This window comes from Frieseomelitta varia, unplaced genomic scaffold (assembly GCF_011392965.1).
Source record: "Frieseomelitta varia isolate USP_RPSP 00005682 unplaced genomic scaffold, Fvar_1.2 scaffold_540, whole genome shotgun sequence".
NCBI lineage: Eukaryota > Metazoa > Arthropoda > Insecta > Hymenoptera > Apidae > Frieseomelitta > Frieseomelitta varia.
In genome coordinates this window covers 51111-71226 of record NW_025110302.1, presented here as the reverse complement: position 1 = coordinate 71226, position 20116 = coordinate 51111, and the positions used below count along the sequence as shown (strand labels likewise).

Below are 20116 nucleotides of genomic sequence, written 5' to 3'. Positions count from 1 at the left end.
ATTGCTATTTACGTGTTGTGGACTGAATCAATACCGTTCATATTCGACGATACTTCTGCGAGAATAGGAATCCGAATTATTCCAAGACATTCGCGCTTATATAAATTTCTACAAGTAGAACGAATTCCCTCGAACAGGCCAGATATAATCCGACGTAGAAAAAGGATCTGTTCAAAGGATCTGCCTCTTAAAATATTTTCTAACTTTGTAGAAGTAAACGCAAATTGCCAGAAATCCTCTCGACTCTCGAGCTTTCAAAGTAACGTTTTCAAAAATTATTTTCTACTTCAGCGTGCTCGTACGTTCGTAAAACCGTGGATCGAGAGTAATCGGTAAGAGCAGCGACGCGCAGCAGCTCGCCCGAAGCGGACAAATAACTTTGCATGAAATCGTCGAGCAGAAGAAACGACTTAGCCCGTGATGTCAACGAGCTCGTAAAGCCAGAATTTACGAGGGAGAGAAGCACTTTGGTCTCAAACTCGATAACGTCGTCCCCGGCGACGGCGAAATACGTTTGAATTTACAGGAAATCGCGAGACGAATCTGCCGCGACTCCATTACCGATCGAATTTTCGAACAGACGAACGTTTTGTTCTCGTCTGTCGCGTGTTGTTTGGTTTCCACGGCCTATTCTCCCCGAAACTCGCGGCGATCTCTCCTCTCTTTTCGTTCACCGTTCTCTTGTAAATGTCCCGGCCGTTTTCAACGTCGAACCGACCGTTTGCCCGTCGAGAATTGTCAACGATCTTGCACCGCCGGGGATCAGGTTCACGTTCTGCGATGACACCGGTTCTCAGAGTGATTTCTGCGTGACTGAAACGCGACTCCGTACCATGCGAACAGGCTTCACGCGTTATGACGTGAGTACGCTCGTACAAGATCATCGCCGAATGGATCAGTTAATAAATAAACCGGTGTTACGTTTTATGAACGTAATTGGAAGAATGGAGCTACGTTAAATACACTTGTTAGACGCTGTGACAAACACAACTGCTTCCGATATTTTGCATATTTTTGTGTGCATTTCGTGTATTTCTTCGAATATTTATTTCCATAAATATTACACGCGTAAAAATCAGTTCCGAGTTCGGAGCTCGTCTCGACATTTTCCAAGGGAGAAATATTTTCTCTTTACGTTTCCAGGAGGGATCTAGAAGTTCAGCATCCAGCGAACGCGAGTCTTGCTTATTCTCGGAACTCGATTTGTTAAATCCAAGGTATCGTTCGTAAGAGTTTGAAAGAGGGACGTTAATAAATATCCAAGATGAACAATCGAGTGATTGTTTGCAGACGTTCCTGTCAAACGTCACGATATCAGCATCGCAATAGAAAAAGAACCGAGGACAGTTCGCCGAAATCATTCGGGGCGTCTAGAAGGAACTCTGATTGCTGTCGTTGCCTCGCAAACTGTGATCGCGTCGAAACAAAATTACGTAAGTGATGTAAGTGAAACTGAATCGTATACAGTAATTCTTTAGACGTTAATTCAGACATCACTCTACTCTGAATATGTTTCAGTGTCTGACAAAATAGTTCAAAACCACAGTCGTGCGTCGAGTTTCCAGCATCGAAGGAAGCATGAGGTAATCTTGTTTTTAATGGATTGCGGATTTTTATTCATTTGTTAAGAAATTTTAAGGTGCAAAAGTACGTAAATTCGATGCGTTTAGTTGTTTTAAATTCGCGAGACTATCTCGATTTGCGTAAATATCCGTAGTTCGATTTTTAGCCACATTCTGAAATATCGAAAAATTAAACATTCCGCAGAGAATGGCGCAGGTTGTTGGAAATAACCATTCAGCGATACGACGAAATTGCAATCGCATTTATAAATTTTCATTTACGTCACTCGACGTCGCATTTCGGGTTTTACCGACGAAAATGTCTACAATCCAAACCAGAAAGCGCTCCGAGGTACATTTCGGGTTTGAAACTGCTTTTACTCTAAAACTGCTTAACTCTACTATCTAATCTGTTACCATTGGTTTTCGTCATTTTAACAAACGATACCACATCGAGTGAAACGATAAAAATAATTTAGAGAAAAAGAACACAATTTCGTAGAAATTAAAAGTACCTCTGGAATGCTACGAGGACTTACTATACGTTGAATTTCAATAACTGTTGAGGACGAATTTTATCAGTGATACGAAAAATAGAAATTTATTTTTCCAATGAGATAAAAGTCAAAAAAAAAGAATTAATAGGATGGAAAAATAATTCACTTTGTACATTATAAATGACATTGAACAAATGTTTGATTTAGGTTATCACTGTGCTTCGTTGTGGCTCAAATGATTTTCGAAAGTTAATTCTATTTACACGAATAGAAATTCGTTTTCCAACACTAGAAAACTGTCAGATATTTCGTACTTGCGATTAGTAAAAACGTTCGAGCTTTACTAAGACAGATCATACGCCATTGCATTACCACAATTCTCAATTAATCCATTCGTTCATTTATTTCTACCCCCATATTCTTACAATTTAGGTAACTTTCGCCACGAAGAAGTCTTCAAGCGGTAGTGAGGATCTTAGCGGCAGACCTTCTAGGAAACTTGGGTAATTATCCGAAAAGTTCGACGAGTCACGTTCACGCACTTAACTCACGTATGCTTCTAATCTGAGTATCGTTATAACGACACCTAATGCACTCCCTTGACAACAGGAGGGGGAAAAGTACACCGCGAATAATTCGAGCGATTCGTCAACGGAGCAAGAAATGTAAGTCGCGCGAAACTGTGGAAACTTGCGAGCTCGAGTTTTGGGGGCGACTGCTGAACGAAATTTCGCTCGATGGCAATATAAAAATTGATGAGATGAAAAAAAACGAGATGAAAATACATATAATTTGTAACTGAATATTGGTCGAACATTTTCGTATAGATTAATACGTATAATAAATTTCATTTGACAAATTTTGGAAACTAGTAGGTTTAAGATAAAATATCAATACACCGTCAAACAAGTAAATAACGAAAAGTAAAGAAAACTACTCGTGAAATACTCGAACATTTTATCGCTGTGCTATGCGCGTTAAATATTTTGACATTACATGAACGTAAGTTTGAAACAAATCTCAAAAAAAAAAATATATATATATATATATACACAAATTCTTTTATAGTAAGTGTTCAAATACTTTCACGAATCTGTCAAAATTTTCAAACCACCAATCAACCCTTGAATCATCTTGATTCAACATTCACACTATCGATCCAAGTCAAAATTAAAATTCCGTCACGAGGTGACTTAAAAAATCTTCTGTTCAAACAAAGGAGCACCTTGAAAAGAATTGGATTTCTCGATTTTTATAGCGGTTCCGTGATTCTGGTCATCCCCAAGGCCCGAAATCCCTGAAAACACGGTCGCGCTCGCTCGACCCGCTGCCCTCTTGATCCCATGTACTTGTTCCTATTCGCGTTGTTCCTCTTCGCCTGCGTGTTCTTCGGCAAGGAACGCGGCAACTCAGGGCCGAGGAGAAAGGGGCCAGCGGCTGGAGCGGAACTCGCGCGGACACCGTTCTTGCGAAGAGCGCCGCTTTAATTCCCCCCGGGGGCGGTTCGCAGTGGCAGAGCCGGACGAGGATCGATCGGAATCGCCGCGACCCGGAAACAGCAAAAGCAGCGTTGTCGTTTTGTATCAGGAGAAATCAGTCGCGCCGGCTGCCTCAACTCCTGAGCCACCACCCCTCAGAGCTGTTCAGTCGGAACAAGCGGTTACGCGTCGACAGAGTCCTCAATCCTCGCGTCATCAGAGGTAATTATGAGGATAATCGCTGCGTGGACACGCACCTAGACATCGTTTCGATGGTGAAACGTCAGGATGTTTTGGATGTTCGATAGTTCGCAACTTCTTCGCGGAGTTCACGAAGAAAAAACGAAGTATAAATTAAAGGTTCAACGTGATTGATTTTTAACGAGGTTAAAAATGATATCATGGTAAAATTATTTATGAATTTACGACAATTTTTTTTTTTACGCGCAATACGAAAAAAGGGTACTAATGAGCGGAATATTCACGCAGAATCAATATTGTCCCTCCTTGAGAATGTTGTAAATTGTAACTTGTGAAGTTATATAGTAAAATGTTAGAATCCTCGATAATTCGCAGCTTCTACGCGGAGTTTACGAAAAAAAAGGTATAAGTCGAAAATCAGACCAACTGACGTCATTGGACGACGAAATTTTGTAAATTTACGACTAATTTTTTGTCAAATACGTCAAACACGAATGAGCGAAATATTCAAACAGAATCAATATTATCCCTCCTTGAGAATGTTGTAAATTATAACTTGTGAAGTTATATAGTCGATAATTCGCAGCTTCTTCGCGGAGTTTACGAAAAAAAAAGGTATAAATCGAAAATCAGACCAACTGACGTCATTGGACGACGAAATTTTGTAAATTTACGACTAATTTTTTGTCAAATACGTCAAATACGAATGAGCGAAATATTCAAACAGAATCAATATTGTGCCTACTTGAGAATGTTGCAAGTTTCACCGGTAGCACGTTAATTAAATTGGAAGTCAAAATTGGGTCTTCGAAACGCTGAAACGTGTTGTTGCTGTCGTTGCGCTCAGATGTGATTAAACAAATGGAGTTCCCAATCCGAAATAATTTCCCCGAGGAAATGAAATTCTACTGGAATTATCTGGAAATCTTCTTAAGAATTTACGAACTTCTCCTCCTTCTCCTAATTAAATTCCCGTGAATTTCGAGGTAGAAAGCGGATAAAATTTTCCCTTTGTAGTATCGACACAAACAGAACGACTCGAATTTTCTTGAAAAATCCGAGAAATTTCTCTCTTCTTTTTCCCTCTCTCTTTCGAACAGGTCGGATCTGCTCGATACTACTCCACACCGACTTCCGGTATATCCGATCGATCGAAGAAAAGCTACTTTCAGGAGACGTCGACGCTTATCAAAGCGGCAAACACCGGTGAACGTGCACGTTTATCAGGAACAGACTCGTTCGTTGTCAGAGGATCGTCGTGTCGGTTCTAAAGAGGTGCAACTACCGGAACGGAGATCCGATCTAGCTAGATACACGACCGAGTCCGCGAAAAATTTGATTAGATCCAGAGGTGGTTCCTCCACTCGACAGGACGACGATTCGGATGAACCTGATCGAGATAGAGGATCGAACAACCAGTGGAGACGCGACAGAATCTTCGAGGAACGATGCCGTCCCTCTGATAATTCTGTTTCGAAACTAATGGCTCGTTCCAGGTACGAAATTACATTGTGACGAGAAAATCTTTAGTTTAAGATTTCAGGCGTGAATTAAAAAAAAAAAAAAAAAATACGACGTTAATATCACATGAACTTGATTTTAAATCGATTTATTTAATATCAGACAAATAAGATCTGATATTGTTTGCTGGTATGGTTATAAAATTTCAAATGAATATAGTTTGACAGTGTCTCGTTAATATATGATAGTTTTATGTTTTACAGAAACATATGTTTTCTGAGTGGAATGATGAATGTAAAAATTAATATTCTCTGACAGAAGGTAAACGATACGAATATTTGAGAGCTATCTAGAACGCGATTAGAATTTTAAACCGACGTTGCACAATAACCTTTGATAATACTCTGGAATGCTGATAAATCAACGATTATAATCACTGAACGTAATATTTGATAGTCCTTGCCATTAGCCTCCGCTAATTACTACCTACTACGTTTAACGACCAATAATTGCAGCATTTACTAGCTCTTAACCATTATCTTTATAGATTATCAATTGTATTCAACGCTAATGGCGTATACATTCGACCATCGTCATAAATAACGAACGTTGATCACAAGAGTAACATCTTGGTTTATACGGAAACTACCCTCGTAAACGTCATCTAAATCTACGAACGTGGCACGATCAAAATTAACGAAGTATCATCAAATTTGCCACCACTGAAATTGTTGGCATAATCGAGATTCAGTCAAGCAGTGTCGGATCTTATTTATCTCGCATAACACACAAAACTATCGTCAGCTAAATCAGCAAAAATTACATTATCCAAATTAATTGATTAGCGAAATTTCAAATAAAAAAAATGAAGGATCATGTAAAACCACGTAAAACTACGTTTCAGTCCAGGAAAAGACGGCGATTGCAAGCAACGGAGGAACAAAGCCTGCCCGAACTTAACCTATCTGATGCGTACAAGGTCGAGGGAACGAGGCGACGTTCATCGTGCATTTGTCAGTTTGAACGACGGTGGGACCACGAAGCGAGTGTTCCCGTTCCAGCAAACGCCAAGCGGCAATCTGAAGATCATTCCCAATCAGGTAAACGTTTCGATCGATCCTCGAACAGGTTGACACTAAACCTTAGGAATGTTGGCCTCAAGGCAGACGCGTAGTCGTTTTAGGTGGTGTTCGAATCGAAGAAGGTCAGTGTGCTGGTCGCTGATCCCAGGCACGCGAAGGTCAACGTCAAGGCCGAGCTGAATAGAGCCGGAAACGAGCTCGGTGGACGCGTATCCGAGTCTGCGACTCGACCGAGGCCCATCGATCTTCCGCTGGGTGTATCGTCATCGACGATCGATCAGCTGCAAGTAAGCTCGACGTTTGTAACTTTCGTTTAGTATAGTAGTTTATCGAGAAGTTAGGCGACTTTTCGCTTGGAAGTTCGCGAGACGTTTTTACTTCCAATATCTAGTATTTCAATTACACTTTAGTCGGGCATTTTGTAATACAATTACTGATGCTTCAGATTTAGATTCAGATTCTTTACTTAATTCTTTCCTATATTTAACAAATATCTCTTGAGTAAAGGAGTATTTCAATTTTCGTATGCAGTGAAAGAGTTTGATCGATATTATACATTGGAGATTTCATAAAGATTCTGGTGACTTTTAGAGTCAGAAACATTTGCCATCTACCGAGGACGATTACAGGCCAACGTTACATCCATTTAAAGGAAACTTCAGCCAAGTGGAGACGATGGAGCACAAGCAACAGTCAACGTCGTCAGCCACTCACGAAATACCAGTGTTACAAGAGGTGCCACTTTCCACGTGAGTTTCATTCGCCGTTATCAAACCAAAACCGTGCCAGTCACTTTACGATCGTAATAAAACGAGGAACCCCAAGTTGACGTAACCTTGCAAGGGAAAAACAAAGTTTTATTGCCGCGGGTAGCAAGAGTTTTCCATAAAGTGACTCGGCGTATATCTCGTATATTTCGCTCGATCGTAAGAAAAGCGTACACACTCGACAAACCGTTTCGATCGTCGTGCAATCTGCGACAGACTTGGATTTACGAGCGAACAGCCGATCGATTGGGACAACGTAATTCTGCCGGAGAAGACTGACCTGTATCAGGAGTTGGCCAGGCGTATCACAAATTACAAGTAAGCTTATTAGGCTTAGTGGCCGGTTCGATTGCGAACGAAGTCCGGCATCGGCACCTAATCACTGGATCACCGGCTAAATTTCAATTCGATCGATCATTCGAGGAACGCCGACTGTATCGTGCGAATCGATCACGACGAGTTCCATTGCCATCTGCTGGTGCTGCAGAGCTACAGCAGCTTCTTCGACGAGAAGAATTGCAAGGAGATCGACCTGACCGAGGTAAGTTAATGCCATCTTATTTCTCGACTCGTGTATCTTTTCGCTTGAAAAGTTCAATTTATTGTTTTTCTGTTTTGTAATGTAGAAGATATTATTATTGTGGCTCTCTAAGAATTTGACGAATCTCTATGTTTGTTCAGAAACATTGATTTAACACCAGTCGCTTTTATTTCTATAAATACTTGAGAATAATTAAAACCAGATGAATATCAGTGATAATTAATTTTAAAATACACTTTCATTGTACTTGCAACACAATATCTTATGGAAATTAAATATTTTGTCCCATGGACAGTTTCGCGTGGTAATCGATGTGTTAATTTAGTTATCCAGAAACTCATATTGAAAAACCTAGGAATTTCATGATACTACGAAGATTGAAGTTTATTTATTTCCTTTTTCAAATATAGGCTATCAATTATTTTTATGCTATTACACTTTATTCGGTAAATTATCTTGCTTCAGATCATCGAGTCTTCTGAATAACCAAGAGATATTCAACGCGACTTATTTCCGCTCCGCGTCGATCCTGTAAGCGACAGAATGATCCGCACGATTCTTCTTCCCAAATACTGTCGTTTATTCAGAAATTGGGTAGGCACGCGAACGAAAGTCCTCCACATCTTTCACGAACACCCGCCCGTCATCGACCTTCGTCTTTTAACAAGGCGCGTTAAACGAGTCGTAACCACGAGACATTCCTTCGCACAATTGACATTCTTAATGCTATCGTATCGTGACAGCGTTGAATACACTCCATCGGGAATTTATTATACGATAGAGACGGAAAACGACGCTCGTCCCCTTTGAGATTTCTTGTCTTGAAAAAAAAAAAAGAGGAAAAAGAAAAAGAGAAACAGCACGACGCCACATTATACTCGTTCTCGCACTGGGAAAGATATATTACGAATTTATCGGTATACAGAACAGTCTAGCGAGTCCTTTTGTTCGCGGGATCCGATTTTCCGCCTGTCCTGAATACCTATATCTACGGTCCGCGTTCGATCGTCCACCAGTCAGTGTTCATCTTCCCCTTTCTACCGTTCTCCACTTTCTTTCTTTCTCCAGCTACTCTGCTTCTCTTTTAATGACTCTCCGCCGATAAACTGACCGATTCGATAGAATTCACGCGAATATTCGTTAACGTATTGCTTGATATTGGTGTACAGAGGTGACGAGGTCGATAGTCGGGGTTGTAAAGGCGATCGATATTTATGATATCTCGGTCGAGAAGTGTTTCGCGCAGGAATTTTATCACGCATATTGGAGAATTTCCCGAGTTCTACGGCATTTCGATCTTTTTCATATCGGAGGGGCCATTGGAGGAATTTGATATTTGAAAAATTTGATCCGTGACTGGTGCGGCGCTGGTCAAGTTCGTTGACAGACGAAATACATTCCCTTCTTTATCTATCGAAAGCCTTGGGACAATTACTACGTTCGTGAAGAAACTTCTCCCTCTCTACCGCCACTGTGCTGTGCAGTGCATCATGTCTACAAGTGTACGAACACATTCTTGAACTCTCGTTGCATCAAATATCAAAATCGACATGTATCAAATCACCTGCCCTCGCTGAAATTGACCTACATTCTCAGCCATAAAAAACGCCATAAATCACCGCGAATTCAGGCAGCTTGCATTGTTTCACCGTCAGCCACTCATAAATTACTACGCTACTATACCCTCGTGAAACTTTACATCGAACAGTAATGACAATAATCGAGCGAACGCCGCGCGGATCATGGTCGACGGTCCGCTTCGAGGGGAGCACGGAGATTCAATAAATCTGGCGATGTCGAGGCTTCGAAATCGCCAAGTAGGCAACGAACGAGAGGACAAGGGGTTGCCGGCGACCCCAATCTCTTGTGTCAGCATCCTAGCGCCCCTCGTGTTTCCCGTGCTTCGCCGGTGACTCGGTGGGCTCGTAGCCAAGCGACCTTGAACTCCTTTTCGCTCTTCCCTGGCCACACGGCTATATTTGACTCCTCTTTTTACTCAAGGGTGAATAGCGACGCTCGAATAACCGCGCCGCCACCCGCCGCCCTTTAATGATTCCTACGAGGAGCAGTTTCTACCCCGTTCTTGCCCCGTCGCCGTTCTTCTTGTCACGCGGACCACGAACAGCTCTCACGCTCGCCACGTGTCAAGGAGACGTGTAATTAAAAATGGAAGGACACACGTGCTTTGTAACTAGATAACACCGAGTCCTTCCTCCCTGGCTGAAAACGTCGTCTTCGTTGACGTTTCCCAGTTAAATTGGCCTCTTGGTACTTTGCATTCGGATCAAGTGGCTCGAAGAAGAAGAAGAGGCACTATGGATTACTTATTTCAGAATTTTGCACATTAGCCTCTCTAATTTGAGAGATACGGATAGTTTAAGAACATATTCAAGTTAATGCGTTTGAATAAATTTCTGTTTTAATCTCCTAAAGTTTCTTAAAGTCTGTTGTTTTCCTATGGGATAGTATTAGAGTAACTTTTGACATTTGGTTTGTATCTGCTAGAGTGATGTGTCTTCGAAGGCGTTTTCGCTGATCTACGACTGGATGATCAGTTCGCAGAACGAGAGCTACAGGCTTCTGCAAAGGGACAACATTTTGGAAATCTTCACCGCAGCCCAATATCTCGGAATTAAAGGTGAATTAAAAAATTGATTCTACCGATTCTATAAATTTTCACACTCGAGCGTTCTGTCTCTCCTTGGATTTTTTCCAATTTCCAATTTGTATATTCAAGCGTGATTAATTTCACAATTTCGCAGTTGTAACTTTTCTGCCAAAAGTACAACACATTCTTTGAAGAAGCGAAGATTTTAGAAACGTTATTTCTCGAAGAGAAACCTGAATTTCCTCGTGTTTTGCCGGGAAAAACGCGATATCACACGGCCATTTTTTCCGAGATCTCGTATGGTTCGTTGAAGTTCCGAGTTGGACAGTGACGTATTCAACGAAACTCGAGATTCGGCACCATCGAGACAGACTGCCGAATGCCTATCGCGGCTGGAAACTTTTCATTCTCTCCCGAGTTCGAAGCTTTAAAGCGTGCTAGAAAGCATCGGCTGTATATTGCGCGGTGCACTCGCGTTTTAGAAGATCGATGGAGATGGGAAACTGTATTGGAAGCACGATGTAAACAGGATCGTTGTTCACGAAGCTTCCGCACTGCCGAAGACAAAAGAAAATTCATATTTATACGATGTACAACAAAATCTTATCCTGATTTTGGTTTTATCTTAATTTTGATTTTTATATTTATTTGACCCAAAATTGTCCTGAGTCCTTTTTAAGGCCATGGTATCTTTTTATTTTAATAGTAATTATTCGCAAGATAGTAGTTTTTATTAATCAACAGGTCAATCAGTGTGCCTTAATTTATTGGTTTGTAATTGCCAAGAGAAAAAAGCCTGAGAAAGTCTAGGGTGAAATAACACTCTCTAGCCTTTGTCAATATCAATATTTTTTTCTTTTTTTCTTTTCTTTTTGGCAACAATAGAAAGTTAATAGTTGTATGCATTAATTTACGGCTTTATTATTGCAATCCCCTTAATTTTCATCCCTTTCTCAATACTCAGAGCTAGAAGAACAATGTTGGGCTTTCATAGACAACGACGAATTGTTCACCGAAGACACGGCGTTTCTACTGTATCTGGAAGCGAAGAAAGTTGGAAACACCGCGGTCATGGAACTGATGGTGCCGAGAATTATGAAATTTTTCCTGATGCTGGTCAGCACGAAAGATTTCCTCCAATTATCCGTGGAGGAGCTGTGCCTTTTGTTGAAGTCAAACTACATTTGCGTCAATAGGTAAATACGATTAACAATCAGTACACGTATGAAACGATATATCCTTCTTATTTTCGAACTTTCAATCAGCGAAATGGAGGTTCTTATGTCCGCTGTACGATGGCTGATGCACGATTGGGCCAACAGAAAGCAACACATGTTGGAAGTATTGAAATGCGTTCGATTTGGATTGATCGCTCCGTGGCAGTTGGTAGATGTCAAGAGAAATCCAGAAAACCCCGAATTTATGGAACTGATGTCTTCTCCCGAGGTGCAGAAGATGGTCGACGACGGTCTAGCGTAAGATTCGTACATTTTTATGGGTTTGTTTTTTTATGAGATACGAAAGAAGATTGATTGAGTCAGTTTGAGCGTTTTTCAGTTTCGTCATTATAAAATATTGGTACGGTAACCAAACGGAAGACTACTATCACTGGATCGACTTACTGGGGCTTACGGAGCCAACCAATCGAAATTGGGCTGGGGAAGACAAGGTAATAATTAAACTAGACCGATATTTGAAATATATATAGTCTAAATAATATTTCTCCTTTCAAGAACTACGTAACGTATCGAGAATTTTTGCTCTACCTCGAGGAATATCAGAGAACGAAAATATCAGAGCTGAAGATCCGAAAAAGTCGGGTGAAACCCACAACTATCGGTTCACCTCGTAACGACTACGCATTTACAGCTTCCAAAATACCAAACAACTATATTCAAAGTTCAGGTAATAATGACAATATTATTAAGTAATGTTCAAGGCACGAAATATCGAACTAAAGTCAAAATTACAATGAAATTTAACAAAACTTACGGACTCGTTCAGGCGACACTGCTGTCATCCACAATGGGCCAGCAATGTATTCGAGGCAATCGAAACCAGTATCGTCGAATTATCTGCCGCTGCAGATGCCAGAGGGCATGATGATGCCTCCGAAATTTATGAACGAATACCTGAGCAACTTGGAAAGAAGCAAAGGGGTGAGTAACCCTGGGGCAAATCGAAGATCGACGCAGAAACCTCAAGACGGACCTGTTCACTAACCACCTTGCCACGTGAAATTACCAAAATCGCGACACTAAAATTTTTACGCAAGCCCAGAGACTTTGATATTGCCAAAGGAGAATCAAAGAATCAGAGATCCGTATTCAGAGTCAACGAATAGACGTCGTATATGTGAAATATTTAGATTAACGTATATATTTAGATAACGTATGTCGTATTTATTTATTTATTAAACGTCGATCTGTGTGAGAAAATATACGTGCACACGTGAATTTTGTAAATACGCGTTGTGTGTGTATTTTCACAAACGTCTCACAGAGACGAGTTAGTAAAACTTTGATATTCCAAGTAATATAAACGCCGTCGAGGATGAGAATAAACGTGGACTGTTGAGAACGGTGAGTCGTTTTGCGATCGAATCTCGCGACGAGAAACGCGGAGTGAGGTCAGATTCTGTTTCAAGAGTTGCTCTGCTTGCTTTTCAGGGAATTATTGCGCGGTTATCGTCAAAAGAAATCTCGAGGTAAGCTTACGTGTTTGTAAGTGGAAATGATAAATTTCACCGAAGAGACGGAGTCGAGTGACGGGAGGTTGGGTGGAAGGAAGTCACGGAGCTGTAGTCAAAGGTCAGAGTTTACGTTGCTCGAAAACCCGTGCTTTAATTCGAAAACCCTGGCACACAGGGCAACCGCGGACCATTATGCGCCGCGTACTACTCATGGAAACAGCACACTTACAGCACACTTCTAAGCTCTTACCTTGAGATTACACAAATCCCGTGACAATTTAGCGTCTGTTAATTGCGTCAAAATTGCTCGCATTCGCGTGAATGTTTGGGTTCAACCGGAGCCCGATGACGCGCTCTTGCTGCCGTTCTTGTTATAAATTTCCAATTTACCAAGCAGCTGCGAATCTCTTGCTCTTTGATAAATATATTTGGAAACTCTCCAGTTTGTAATGCAATTTCTGCAGTCGAGAGACATCCAAGGTTCGAAAATGCTTCTAATGCTTTATCTTGGAATTTATTTTTATGCTTTTTCTTTGGGGCAGATACACACGTGCAAAAGTAAATTACCTGCTTTTTTAGAACGTTTGCTGTATGATTGAAAATGGTTGCAGTTTTATTTCTAATAGATAGATATTCTCGTGAAGGGAACAATAAAATTAGTTATCTAATATTTTCAACTTGTATCAAAATTGTTTTGCAACTTTCGAATTTAATATTTATAATGAGAGATAAATTTTAAATTTCGTTTGTGAAAAATTTCTATTCAATTATAAATGTTAAAATATTTTTGCAACGAATGTTTGTCAAATAATTTGGTAGCGAACTATCTTTGAGTGATAGGCTCGTTAAATGAAACTACCATCGTCGTCGAATTAAAAACAGCTACAGAATGATCTATAAATTACGTATGGATCTACCTAGGTGAAACATCCGTGACCCATCTAGCTCAGCGAACAGTGAACACGTTGAGCTCATAGCAATGAAAAATTAACACAATCTTCGCCATCAATTTCACACGTAACTAGTTAGCATACCACTACACTCTGCGCTGCTAATTTCTGGACAAATCACTTGCTGTCATGCGGACAGCAAAATATCACAACAGTTTAACAACTCTCTTGTTGGCTCCAGAAATAAGCCAACGCGAATCTCAGAACAAACGTTACTTGCAAATTAGATCGTAGAATTTAATTTTCAATCTGTCGGGTTGTGTAATAAATTCTTTCGCATTTAAGATTGTGGCGGACGGAGCAACTTTGATCTTTTTCTAAAAAAAATTTCGATATTTACAAGTTCTTTCTGCGTATTTCTCGAAGTGTCGAACTTATTACACGACCGAGAAATATTTTACAAATATTCACATTAACAAATATACGAATTACTGAATTCAGAACGACGAAAGGAACGTCGCCTTCGACGCGAGATTCACGGGTGGCGGAGAATCGCCGAAAGTCTCATACAGATTGTCTGCAGTGCAGAAGTATACGCAGGAGCGCGGCACGAATTCACCGGTAAAGTCTTCGACGAGAGATCTCGTTCGTGAGAAGAAACTTTCTCGGCTCGACGATACGGTACTCTATATCTTCTTTTTTCTTTCTGGAGGACATCGATAAATTGGATTACGAGAGCCGGCAGGAAAAGAACGCGACGGATGTTTGTCGGTGCCAGCAGCAGCGCGAGTCGAATTTCATATTTTCCACGAGGAAGCAGCAGACGAGATCCAACATACCGAGGCAACCGGAAGAGCGTGCAGACTCCTGCAAATCCGAGGAAGAAGCCGCCACAACGATACAGGCCGTTTATAGAGGATACAAGACTCGAAGGAGACTCGACGAAGTTAGTGGATTTTAACTTTGAAAGTTTTTCTTTCTCGTCGTGACTATGAAACACCATGGAAACACGATTGATTTCTCAATTTGGTTGATTTCCAAGCCTCGCTGAATAAAGTAAAGCTTTTGTACTGTTGCAACAAACCCACGTGACTTGTGACTTCACTTCGGAAAACATATTATTTTTAACGATTGTTTTTCTGTAAAGTTTACCGATTCAAAAATTGGCGACGTAGTTTTCAGAGAGTAAACGAGAAACACAAACTTTTCTTAACACGTTGTTTCCTTAAACTTAGATAAGGAAATCAACATCGGGGGAGAATCGCAATATCAAGAAGGTGGCGGAACTTTTGGCCATCCCAATGGACGAAACAATACGTAATTTCTCGATAGAGCCTATCAGGGTATCAGGCAGCTCGATGAATCAAATGAGAAACGAGAAGGACGAAACAATACGCATGTTGAGATGTTCTCCTAGAAATAGGAATAGGGAGCAATCGATCTTTCGAACTCAAAACCAACGTTGCGTCGATGATCGGGTGAATCAAGTAAAAAAAGAAGATTTTCTTGAAAAGACCTACTTACAGAATGAAAAAAACAAATTTATTCGATTTACAGTTTGAGACACGCGCTCTTTGTTACACGACAGAAGAACAACGAAGGCAACAAATTCCACAAAACTTAACAAGCCAACGAGACCCATTGAAATCTATCAAGACTATAAAATCACCCATGTTTTTTTCAAATTACGACGAGAAAACCAGCTCGCCATCAGATACAGATACGGACGATCCTATCTCTCCACGAACTGATGCAAAATCGACGACGATAAATCTCGCTGACGTTGTGATTAATGAGAAAAACAACGAGGAGGATTACCCAAGAAGTGACAATATTCAGCGAGTGAAACCTGCCACTAGGAATGTTCAGATTCGATCTACGAATTATAAACGAGCTCTGTGAGTACGTTAGAACACTGTCAGTATACCAGTGAAATTTCTGTACATTTATCGTCTGTTTGAAATTAAAATTATACTTCAACATTCGCGAAAAAAGAAAACGTTTTTTAACCGTGAATTCACAGCCCGCAAAGGATCAGCAATAGCATAATAGCCACCAACGAAGACGACTACTTTTTCGACAACTCTCTGTTCTTTCCTGACAGAGAGTCGATCCTCGTGTTCGGTGGAGTCGATCCTCACGAGGAATACGGTCGTCCCGGGAACACCGGCAAAGACATATACAGGTTCAAACCCGACGAGAATATTTGGGAATTTGTGGATGAAATTCCACGGGCGAGACATCATCATTCGGTCGCTTATCTAAAAGGCCGTATTTACGTAGTGGGTGAGTCGCGTTTAAATAAAAACTGGAGAAAGTAGAGCAACGTGAATTGTCCGTGTTGTAATCCGTTCTCGCTCAAAAGTTTGGAGTTACGATCTTTTACTTATTGGACAAAGCAACTCCTAGGGAACAACTTATAATAATTCTCATTTTTGAGTATAATTAATTAAAAACTTCAGTACTCTAAATTCATTCAGTACTCAGTTATTTGTCAAAAGAGAAATAAAGAATTGAGAGTGTAGAGTTTAACGAAAGAGTCTCTTACAGTATAATCTTCTGTACGACTTTGGTTTGGAAACCGCGAGAGGGAACTCGTCGTACCTTTTATCGTGCAGTTCTTCTCGTCGGGAAAGATTTAAAGATAATAAAAAAAAAAAAAAAAGGGGGGAAAGAAAAAAGAAACAACACACGAGCGAAACATTTTTCACCAGGTGGAGCCGATCCCGTGGAAGACAAACTCCACAGGAAAAGCATTGCGGCTGCAAGCGTTTGGAGTTACGATCCAACTACCAGGACTTGGTTCAATGAACCTGGCATGCTGACAGCTAGAAAGGACTTTGGATTGGTGGTCAGCCACGGGAAAATGTACGCGATAGGAGGGCAAGGCAGGAACGGGACGTGAGTTGTTAATACAGACGGGGAGAGCGTAATTACGTTGCTCCTTCTTTCGTTTCCCTTTATTTTCCTCGCTGTTTATTTCTACGCTACGCCACGCTAATTGCTATTAATTTAAGCCTTCCTAATTGTCATCGACGTCACGGTTTAAACGAGACAATTCGATTCACGGTTACGCAATGAGAAAACGAGAAAGACACAAACGACTCGTTTTTTATATTCCATACGATAACATTGTAGTTAATCAATATTAACAATAATGTTAATCTATTGATTAACATTAGACGATATTTTGTAGAACAAAAGTTTCCGGTCTGAATGAATCATAATTTAGTATAGTATGGAGGCAAGAGCAAAAGATACTAGCGAATATGTACTACTAGGATTTCGTATAAATATTTAAAAATAATTTTCTTCGTTGTAGAGCTTTGAAAACAATGGAGGCTTTCGACCCAACGGATTCCACGTGGAGGGAAGTGCAATCGATGCAGACTGCAAGGATCGGACCTGCCAGCGTGAAATATCGAGATCTTATCTGGGTCGCTGGCGGGATGACAAAATCGAAAAAAGAGCTATTCTTAAAGGACGTCGAATGCTACGACCCGATCAAAAATTTGTTAGCTCGATCCCCATCCCTTAAAGTTCCTTCATGCGTTTCCTATTTCCCATTATCTCGGTTAAACGCTCGATTTATCGCGTTTATGTCGGCAAATGAGCGAGCGAAAGAAAGAGAGCTCCGTTATATGTACGCTCTTTCAGATGGCTAAAAGCGATAGCTTTGAGGTTACCAAGGTGCTTTGCCTCCTTCTACGTGGTGTCCGACTGTCTTTACATAATCGGCGGAGCATCGACTATGGAAAACGCCACTCGGAGCATCGACAGCATCGACATGTGGGATGTAAACGATTGCATTTGGAAGGAACATGCGAACATGTCGATCGCAAGACACGGTCACTCTACAGGCTCGATAGGTCAGCTTTTTTGCATTGAAAGACACGATAGTCATAGTAATTACTTTATAGCACTTTTTCTGCGGTGCCATTATAAATATAGGAATATATAATTATAAATGTTTCAAATAAGTTGATACCATTTTCTTACGGTATCAAAAGATGTCACATGTCTCCAGAGAAATTCTTCTTCCATCCTTCATAGTAATTATTTTGTAATTGTTTCTTTTATATATAACATTATATCGCATTACTTGATAATATGGTTATAAATATTAGGTTATCGAACCTAAGTTTGTGTCTTGTATTTCTCTGGGATATTTCCATTTCTTTAAATACTAGACGATTTGTTTGGAATATATAAAATTCCATAAATGACACCAATTTCATGGTGTTGTAAATTTAAAAATTTTGTCTGCTTAAAACGGATTTCAAAATTTTCTTTCGCACAAGTAACTGAGAAATGAAGCAATTTATTTACATCTTTATGCAGACTCACTACTTGACGTCTTCTTCCTCTAGGTGATCAACTGTTGATAATTGGAGGAGTAACCACAGTGCTCATGAAAACCTTGAACAGTGTCGAATGTTACTGTTGCGACATGGGGAAATGGATGAAGGGAGTTTCCGCGCTGCCACATCCGGTTTCCGGTCACGGAACCGTGTCTTTACCGCCAGCAAATCTTTTGATAAATCGTTGATAACTGTGAAATAAAACGCATCGAGTTTCCTTAAGTGCTGTGTTTGATAATCGGCGCATTAAGCGTTTGTTCGACCATTAATACATTTGTACTTAATCGTTTTTTAATTATATATATATACATATATCGTACTTTCTACAAATGTTGCCTTGCAATTTACACGTGTTTACACGAGTCCCTTACTCTCACGATAAATATCGCAAAGGAAACAATGTCTGAGAAGTTACCTTTGTTTCCCATTGGCACGAAAGCTTCGGTAAAAGTGAATTGAAGAATAAAATCTGTGCCGGGTCGTTAAACATTCGTTACGCTTCGAAATTCTTGACGAAGGTTAAAAATGCGACTGGTCCTTTCAAACGACTCTTCAACTCTGGAATCCGCCGCCAGGTGGCAGTAGCATTCTTTCGATCCGAGAGCCGCCATCTGTCATGGGAGTCGCGTGTTATGAACCGCGAAGCGTGCGTGGAAGTTTCGAAAAAGGATTCGGATTCGAATGCGGCGAGGTAACTAGCCGCCGTGCGGATAAACGCGAGTTAACCTGAAAATGGCCGAATCGTGTGAGTCGGTGGTGTCAAGTGTAGTGACTGGTGTCGCGTCTCACGGGCAAACAAAAGCAGCTGAAACACCGAGCCAGGAGGACGCTGAGACATCCGGTACCCCCGGTATGTAAACTCTGCTAGAATATCCCGTAGCACTTTGAAAACGGTTCGTTCAAACGGAGCTGTGAAGCACGGCCATGCAACAAGTGGCACGGAGCGCTCTCGCGTGCCGAACAGGAACGTGCAAGAACGTTTATGGGCCCGTCGGGGGCCCTGTTCGCTAACCCGGTATTTTCCAACTAACATGTCGTCGTCGATCACGTGACTCATCGTTCACCTATGCAACTTAATTTTCGCGCGTAGCAACTGTCAAAAATGGCGAGTTACTGATGACATTTGTCATAAATTCAAATCCTCCGGGATTGTTCATTGAAATGCTCGCGAGTTTTATCGAGAACGATCAATTGCAACGTTGCATTCTTAATCTTATCATCTATGTTTCTCTTTTTTTACAGATAATAAATTTATACGCGTATCTGCGTTGTTTCATTTGATTAATTCTATTTTCCGTTTCATTTATTTGCGAGCATTAGGTCTCGAATGTACGAATTTTGTTGAAAATCATTATCATTGGGTAAGTTAACGTTACTGGCGCAAATGTTATTACTATGCATAGACACAGATGGATAAGACCTCGCGAAACAACTTTTTGAATCAAAGGAATTGCGTGTTGGATTCAAGTTGCTCGTAAATATAGTTTTTCTCAAGTGAAATGCGAATTTGCATTTAACCTATGCACACGTAAACCCGACGATGTGTCTAATTGATTTTATTAGCCATTAGCGACAAGTTCGCCGAGACATTTCCCTGAAAAAAAAAAAAAAAAAAAAAAACAAGTTCCTATACCGGTTTTTATTTTATTTATTTTATCTTCATTTGACCGGCTTCGAATTTTTAATTTTTGTGGTGGCGCTGCTCAACAAGAAAGCTGTTAACGCGCTATTTACCCGGAAACACCGTACAAATAATTTCTACGATTAATTTCACTCATTTTTTTACAAACGTTGAAAAATTTAACATTCTTTGACATTTTAAATGTGTATCTTGAATCAATCATTAAGGAAGTGTCAAGATAAACACTCACTTATCGACGGAAAAATGTGATAAGTGATAAGTGGTTCTTGATAAGCTTTAAATCGTACGTTAGATACGTGAGATTTCTTGCACATTATCTGTCCGTATTACTCAA

General features: G+C 40.5%; 1 protein-coding gene across 2 annotated transcripts; it reads left to right on the top strand.

Moving 5' to 3' along the window:
• Positions 1-625: 625 nt before the first annotated feature.
• LOC122533594 lies at positions 626-18563 on the top strand. Of its 2 annotated transcripts, XM_043663451.1 has the most exons (28): positions 626-860; positions 1144-1217; positions 1291-1433; positions 1519-1583; positions 2492-2562; positions 2669-2724; positions 3570-3759; positions 4839-5234; positions 6104-6299; positions 6383-6568; positions 6873-7030; positions 7265-7366; positions 7472-7589; positions 10095-10227; positions 11162-11393; positions 11463-11672; positions 11755-11866; positions 11931-12102; positions 12202-12356; positions 14281-14400; positions 14492-14725; positions 15015-15266; positions 15337-15677; positions 15803-16065; positions 16494-16680; positions 17102-17293; positions 17437-17648; positions 18150-18563. In XM_043663451.1, the coding sequence occupies exons 1-28, from the start codon at positions 834-836 to the stop codon at positions 18326-18328; spliced, it is 4776 nt and encodes a 1591-aa protein (XP_043519386.1). In that variant the 5' UTR covers positions 626-833; the 3' UTR covers positions 18329-18563. The 2 variants fall into 2 exon arrangements, with proteins under 2 accessions (XP_043519386.1, XP_043519387.1); XM_043663452.1 differs by lacking the exons at positions 626-860; positions 1144-1217 and having other exon boundaries at positions 1299-1442; positions 2492-2724.
• Positions 18564-20116: the final 1553 nt, after the last annotated feature.